An 8,267-nucleotide genomic window follows, 5' to 3' on the forward strand; every position below is an offset into this window, starting at 1 on the left:
CGAGCTCACCCAAACCGGCGAGGCCAAGCCTCTCCATGGCTAGGCGAGCTCGAGCTCGCCCGGATCCAAAGTGAGGCCGCCGGTCGAAAGAAGAAAAATAAAAAATAAAAGAAAAATAAAATAAAAATTTAAAAAAATTAAAAAAAAAAAAACAAAAAAGAATAAAATTTACCAAACGTGTTTCTATTTATTTTTAGTCTCGGAACAAATGTTACCAAACGCATTCTTTTGTTCAAAGCTGTTCCCAGGAGCAAAAACACTTTTTTTTATTTACGTTCGAGAACAAAAAAAGAACAGAACGTTACCATGTAGCCCCAAAGTGATCCAATAGTTTTGGATTATCAACTGTCATTTGAGTTACTTATCAAGTTCGTCTTTCTTTTAATTATCGATTTTTTATTTTATCGCTTTCTTATTACGGACTAAGTTCATCAACTCTTATGTGAAAAAAATAATTTTAATATAATTGATTTATTTAATTTTGTCCTATTAGGTTGCATTTGGTCATCTAGATTTTTAGTTACGATAGAACTAGATATGATATGATATAAAATCTAGAGATTTTTCTATATCTTATCTATTGTTTGGTAAAACATAATAATAAATAATATTAACATCATATCATGTACATTATTTGATATAAATTGCATATTAATGTAAATAAACCTAAAAGTTGCAGAAACAACAATGGTAAAAATCTATTGCCACATTGTTACCTACGTCATTTTTATTTGCATTTTTAAAAAACAATTCTTAATTTTTTTTCTTTTTTTTTTTTTTTCCCTTCCATCATTCTCTAATAAATTTTTAATAAATAATAAATTGTACTAATTTACTTAAAATACTAAAATGCCTAAAATATGTAATAATGATAAATATATATTTATATTCATATATTGAATTATGTTATAAGATAGACTAAATTCAAATATATAAATATATATAATATTAAATTAAAAAATTGAATTGTTGGTATTTTTTGTTATTTTGAATTTATTTTATTACAATTCAAATATTATTTATATTGAAATATAATTTTAATTTTATTAATATAAAAAAAATATTTGGGAAAAATAATTTTTTTTATGAATATTAGAAATCTTATCCACACGCCTCCCTTATGAAATAATTTTATTTGAACTATATCTTTGTTATATCCGACTTTATTTTATCTTCGTAGACACCAAACACAAGATATGATAAATTTTTTCCCATCATGAATTTTATCTTAACTGTCAAACGTAGTCTTAAGTTATCAATTAGTACTAAAATATCAACTCTCATTTGAGTAAGTTATCAACCTTATCTATCTTTTTTCTTTAAATATCAATTCTTTTATTGGATTACTTGGGAAAAAAGTTGGTCAATTATTCTAATAAATGTAAGTCATTTCACAAAATAGTAGATCAATTTAATGCATTAGTAAGAAAGATTAATGAATTCTAGTCAAAGATATCGGAAAAAAAGCCAATTAGTCACTCAAATAATGATTAGCAAATTTATATAAGAATTGGTGAATTTCAAGCATTAGTAACGAAGACAATTAAAAGTTGTGAAAGATATACAAAATTAGCAATTTGAACAAAAAATAAGTTAGCGTTTCCATGAAGTGTTAATTATGTTGCCAAAAAATCATTGGAAAATCAAGTGACCCATACCAATAGTTTTATACACTTCCCAACTCTTTCAAAAATCTTTAACCCTACTGGTACTCTGTTGATTCTCTTTATTTTCTGGATTTGTCTTTGTTTTGTAGTATTCTGGCTTTTTCTCTACTTTGATTTGCTTTGTCATGAAATTCTATATACCTCTTATGTATTCTTTTGAGTAATGAATATAGTTTTCTCTCAACCAAAAAAAAAGAAAAGAACTCTTTCAGAAATCTACTAGAATAGGAAAAATATATATATATTACAGGGAATAAGAGTCCATACTCTGAACTCTAGCAAAGTGCGTGTAAAATTCATTAGATGTATCAAAACTCTTAACTTGCAATTGCATGATGAGATGAATTAAGTGTTTCCTTCGTTGAAAATTGTCATTTTCAATATTTGCTGGTCCGAGATTGGATCAGGATTGGCCTTTTCTCATTCGCTGGAAAGGATGAACGAGTTTGGTTGATATAGAGTATTCAACAAAAGTAAAAAAAAGGAAATAAAAAAAATAAAAAAATTCAAGGAGACACATGTTGATCAGAATACTCTCAACTCAACATGAAGAAGATGAACAAACTAACCATGCCTTCAAACCCGGTAGAGTACGAGCAACAGAAAACAAAGGGAGAGTCCCACGATGAGGAGAGATAGAGAGGTTCGTCAAATCACCGTCAGAGATCACATCTCAACCTCATTTTCAAACCCCCTGACACGCAGGATCATCATGTATCAGTAATCCTATCAATTACGTTGTTCTGGGATGAACCTTGTCAGTGTGTAGATATAGATTATGATCCGGTCCTTAACGTCGACGACACAGCTGTTTACCATAAGCTTTGTCACTTCATATCAAAGTTTGAATGCTGGAAAGAAAAAAATAGAGGTTTTGCCACACCATAAACTCCTGAATACAAAAGCCCACTCTTGGTTTATCAGTGCAACTTTGATATAATTTGTGGGTATGCATCGTATAGCATTAGACTCAACCACGATTTTACTGGAATAGCGTGGAAAATTCCTCATTTAGATGTTAGATTGCATACTGTGCTGCTGGCTGGCTTACTCAGCTTTGAGGCCTACTCATTTATGGTGTTGGCAGGAGCGATTGCTTTGAGAAGATTAGGGATGATTTTGTTATTGGAATAATTAAGAGTGGAAAACAGAAGCTTAGTGGTTTTTCAATTATTTTGAGGTTGCTATTGTATTCAAAATGATTTGTTTCGGTTTAGGTTAATTGATATATGATCCTGTGTCATTCGAGATTAGATTCATCGATGTACCAAGATGTTACCTAATGAATCTCATGACCATAAATAATATCGTCACTATTATGCAACATCATTTATCATCCTTACCCTGTGGTAAGCAAGAATTGGTTACTTGAATTTTCTCCATACTGCCACAGGTAACTTCTCTTACAACTTATCAATCAAACTAGCAACAAACTCCTCGATGTTTCTATCAGAGCTTCCGCCTTCACTGACTGCTTCTTTGATTATTTTCCTCCACTTTCCTGCATTTTCTCTCATCTCCTTCCCTCTTTCCCCTTCCATTATCTCCCTGATGCAATTCTCTATATCTTCACTCCTCACAACACCTCTCTCATCAACAGGTGGCCTCAGCCCCATCTTCCACACATCCATTATGTGCTTGGCATTCGTGGGCTGGTCGGTCCATTGCGGGATCGCCATCATCGGCACACCCAAAGTGAGCGCTTCCAAAGTTGAGTTCCAACCGCAATGTGTCAGAAAAAGCCCTAGTGCTTCATGCGCTAGGACTTCCAGTTGAGGACACCATGTTACGATTAGACCCTTTTGGGCTGTCTCTTTTGCATAGTCTTGCGGGAGTTTGTCTTCTTCAGATGACCTCACCACCCAGAGAAAATAACGGTTGCTTCTCTTTAGTCCCATTGCAATTTCTTGCATTTGATCAATCTTTAGCTCTGCTACACTCCCAAAAGAGACATACACAACCGACCCTTTTGGCTTTGTGCTCAGCCATTTCATGGTGGTGTCGTGTTCTGGTTGGAAGATGCTGAGACCATATTCTGTGTCTTGTTCAAGCCTGTTGTCCAAATAGGAGGAAGGCACTGTTGGCCCTATGGTCCTAAATGGCATGACCTTCATGAACCAGTCCACTAGCTGCCAGGCAAAGCCAATGTCACGAAATTTTAGCTAAATGCTCGTAAGAAAAAGTTGGATGACTCATGGATCAGGAAGATGATAGATGAGAGGCAAAGCATGGGACTTAACTCTTGTCCTAATTAGGTGATTGATGATAGGGAAATATTTGAGCATCGCATGTTCATTCATGAAATTTCAATCTTCACTAACATGTAAAGTCATATTCGCTGGCCATTCCAGCTAGACAATTCCAAGTACATGTGTGCTAACATGCCAAGTCAAATTCGCTGCCCATTCCTGCTTGACAACTCCAAGTCGTGTACCACTCATGTTCTCGTCTTATCTTCTCGTATGGTCCCAGGTCATGTTCACTATCAACGACCATATCTTCAAATAATTGTTCAATTTGACACACGCAAGGTATACGGTAATAAACATGCCGTGAAAGGTGTGTATAGTCCATGAATCCTCGTACATTGATCAGACCCCATTTTACCCTCTCAAAGGAATTAGATAAGACTGAGAAGAAGATTAAAATAAAGCCTTTTCATTCACAAATGGTTTAGTTCCGAAGGAGTTTTAGGGTACTTACTTCTTGTTCCAGCTCATACACCGTGTTGCAAAGCACCCAGTCCACTTTGTCAAGATTGGAGAACTGACCCACAAGCACGCCAAGGTTAGCTGGGTATGACTCCGGATCAGACACATAACTTGGCATATCCTGAGGCTCAAGAGGAGGCATCCCAGGAAGCAAAACCTGCTTACGAACGGGGACCTCAAGCAGTCCCTTTTGGCAGTGGTAAAACACACTGCTTACAGCACAGGACATGGTGAAGAAAACAGCCCCAACCAGCCCGTACTTCTGGGCCACATCAAGAGCCCAAGGCAAGAACGAGTTGTAGACAATGCAACTCGGTGGCCGGCCACTAGAGATCAGCCTCTCGACCAATTCGCTCAGTGTCTCTGGACCGATCTTCCAAAAGCGCTCGAGGTAGGCTTCGCGGCTACTGGCGGCCTTCATGCCGCCATCATCGAAGCCATCAGAGATACTCTCAAGTGAAATCGAGGGGTTAGAGGACAATCCATGAAGGGTCTTGGACATGAATCTGGTGGTGACAAAAGTGACTCCGGCGCCTTTGTGGATTAGGCGCTTGGAGAATTGGAGCATGGGGTTGATATGGCCTTGTGCTGGGAATGATAGCACTAAACAATGTGGCTTGTGGGATTTTCTTGAATCCTCCATTTTCTGTGGTTTTTTTGCATTTCAGTGAAGTGTCTCTTCGTGGGTTTATATGCAATGTGACGACATTAGGAAGTGCATGGTTGACCCTTCTTGGCACACAGAGGGAAAAAGAAAGTTGTCGGTGGGCACTTTAAGCCATGGTTTGATGGGTTCCAATGAGTGGCCAAGAAAAATTCCCTCCTTTCTGGGTTTCTTTGAAGATTGTTGGGGACAAGGAGCCTATGAGGCAAAAACAGGCTACGTGGTCACGTCAATCGCAGTTTGACGAATAGGTGACTCGCGAAACTGCGATGGTATGATCCGGTGCTTCCATTGGGTGGGAGACTCGCAGTTTGATGATTAGGTGACTTGCGTTGCTCGATATCGTATCATAAATAGAATTTTCGCTAAAATATCAACATAAAGAAGGGAAAAAAATTTCAAATAAAAGAAACGTGCGAAGTTGAAGTTCTAAGAAGATTTAGTTTCAGACGAACATAGCATTGGAAGCTTTCTAATAGGCAAGTCCAAGATGAGAAAATTAATAATGATAATCGATATCATAGGAGATTACATGCAGTGCGATTTTTGACTCAAACAATGCTAATTGTATTGCGACACTCAAGAATCTTGTTTAGATAAATATGAATATACATCATATATACATGACATTTGTGAAGGGCAGATTTAAAATCCATATGAGGGAAAATTGTTTTTGTTTTTCAACTTTTCATTGTTCTGATGATGAAAAGTTAATCAATCTATCAAAAACATTTTCCATGAACTAAATATGATAAGCTTGAATTAGGAAAAAACCTTCTGATTAAAAAAGAAATCAATTTTCTTAAATAATAAAAAAACCAAAAAGTAAAATTTTCAAGAAAAATAATTTCTACAAAATATATTTTACTCTAGAATGAAGTTTTCAATGAAACAAATGTGCCAGTAACTCTCGGGAGCGACTTCTCTCATGGAGACAACTCGTTGTTAGTTTGAACAAGGTACTTGAATCCCAACGCATTTTGTCTACTTGCCAAGATTTGAAAGCTCAGACACCAGAACACCTACTACAGAGTCTGCAAATTTTCAAGGCCAACAATAATTTTTCCCAAGAAAAATAGTGAAATGATAACAGCAAATCGCTTACAACAGCAGATTGCACGTAGAATTTGCCACTTTTTGAGTTTTTAGCTATATACATCCAACAGTACATCTAAAGTGTCACCGCAATGAAATAATTTAAGTCATTCATATGTTGGAACACCTTGGTGTCGAGATTTGCTGGTCCGACAGTGAATAAGGATTAGCATCTTGTTCTTTCAAAGGGAGAGGGTGAAGAAAATTTGGCCAATATACAAATATCGGGCAAAGAATGTTAAAGAAAAAAAAAAGGTCCAAGAGGTAATCATGAAGGTAAATTGTGACCAGAATCCTCACGAAAAGGAGATAACAAAACCAACCATTCAACCCTGGTAGAAAACAAATGGAAACGAGTTACAAGTTGAAGAGAGAGCTTCATGGAACCACTACAAAAGGCCATATCATCCCAACCTGATTTTCAGCCCCCACTGAAAATCATAACGTGTTGATCCTGTCGTGAGAGATTTTTATCCCCACCTAATTTTTAGTTCAGCCCCATTGAAGATCATCATGCCTAGGACCTTATCATTACATGGGTCTTGGATGAAGATTGTCAGCATGCACGTAAGTGTAGGAACAGACACGTTAAAGGAACGTTCGTGTAATTTCATCATATAAAGATAAGTTGCTTTATAAAAGACATAATAGCAATATAAATATTAAAAATCCTAAAGAAATCCTAGGCCAAACTTTATTGGAAATATTCAAACAAGTAAAGAAAATCTCTTAAAATGCTATCTGAAATCTAATCAAATATTTAATAAAAAGGAAATGAGGCAATCCAAATCTCTAAGATAATTATATAGGATTTTGAAATTCTAGAACTATGGAAAAAAATTAATTTCGAATCCTCTAAATTAGCACAACAAACGGAGACTGTTGAGCATCCTTATAAGATAGAGCTAAAAGCAATAGTTTCCAACTAATTGCACGTCATTAACAATGCCTTATTTATTAGATCTACTTTCTCTAAACCAATATAGCTATTCATAAATTACAGATGCGCTCAATCGGACCTTAGTAAGTATAAAAATAGATATTCAAAGTGAAATTCTCCATCACAAGCATATATATGAGTAGAAAAGTAAAACATTAAACCCTGATTGATGTGAATATTTAGATATTTAGGGGTGTAGCTGGATCATATGCTGTTGAATAGAGAAGCGCTATCGGTTTATCTGTACGCTTTCATAGACTATATCTATATCGTTGTACTTTCGGATGAAACCGGCGGAGCTTCTAGAGCACATCTAGCCAACCTACTCTGCACTGGTCTTCTTATCTGAGAACCATTGGAAGCAGTTCTAATAGAAGTAGCGGTAGGAGAGGGCAAACAACCATTCCTAGCTGGCCACAACCCAATCAACCTCAAGCTACCAGTCGGCAACCCTTCTCGGCACTTGATGAAGCTGCAGTATCGTACACTGGGCTTGAACAGAGAAAGGACAACCCAAAAACAAGTGGCTCTTATTCTTCGAAATTAAATTTCACGCACAGCAAGTAGGAGGACCAGGCATTTTCCACAGGATCAATCTGTCTTTTGACCGACCTATTGTGCATTGCAAGCCGCGTAGGTGTATATCTATTCTCTACTCATCGCTCGCCAGAATTCATCTTGATTAATTATGTCTCGTCATCATCAACTCATGGGGATAAACATCATAACCACAACTTTGCTGCGCCTTAATCCATCCATCACGAGTATCCACCGTTATCACCAACTTATGAGGATGGAATCATAAACACATGTTTGCCCCCACTTTAACCTATCCATCATGGTGCCCTCTACATTAGCAAGTATAAATACACAATTGTACAACTGCATGATAATGCTATTCTATACTCATTCTCATATTATGCTGCTCAAGCCTCATTAGGCTGCACAAGTTATATCATTTCTTGTATGAACCATAAGATTTATTATTCTCTCAACCTTGTAGTAATAGAAAACTATAGGGATTATAAAACATTTTTCTTTTTCCGGAGTCTAATACACATGCTCATGTAGGGCAATTCGCTCTCTGATGAATAGGCTGTGGCAGAAGTATTCATTCCATGGCATCTTTGATATACAAATCATGATAACATAACAATTACCATGTACAATTAATAATAACATGTAAAAAA

The 8,267-nt window shown here is 36.2% G+C and overlaps 1 protein-coding gene across 1 annotated transcript; it reads right to left on the minus strand.

Annotated features, from left to right (window-relative positions):
- Nucleotides 1-2,942: 2,942 nt before the first annotated feature.
- LOC104425905 (mogroside IE synthase) lies at nucleotides 2,943-5,264 on the minus strand. Its single transcript, XM_010038776.3, has 2 exons — nucleotides 4,371-5,264; nucleotides 2,943-3,796 (listed from the first exon to the last, which is right to left on the minus strand). Exons 1-2 carry the CDS (start codon nucleotides 5,019-5,021, stop codon nucleotides 3,071-3,073), a joined length of 1,377 nt encoding a protein of 458 aa, XP_010037078.1. The 5' UTR covers nucleotides 5,022-5,264; the 3' UTR covers nucleotides 2,943-3,070.
- Between the last annotated feature and the right edge of the window lie 3,003 nt (nucleotides 5,265-8,267).

Source organism: Eucalyptus grandis, chromosome 11 (assembly GCF_016545825.1).
Source record: "Eucalyptus grandis isolate ANBG69807.140 chromosome 11, ASM1654582v1, whole genome shotgun sequence".
NCBI lineage: Eukaryota > Viridiplantae > Streptophyta > Magnoliopsida > Myrtales > Myrtaceae > Eucalyptus > Eucalyptus grandis.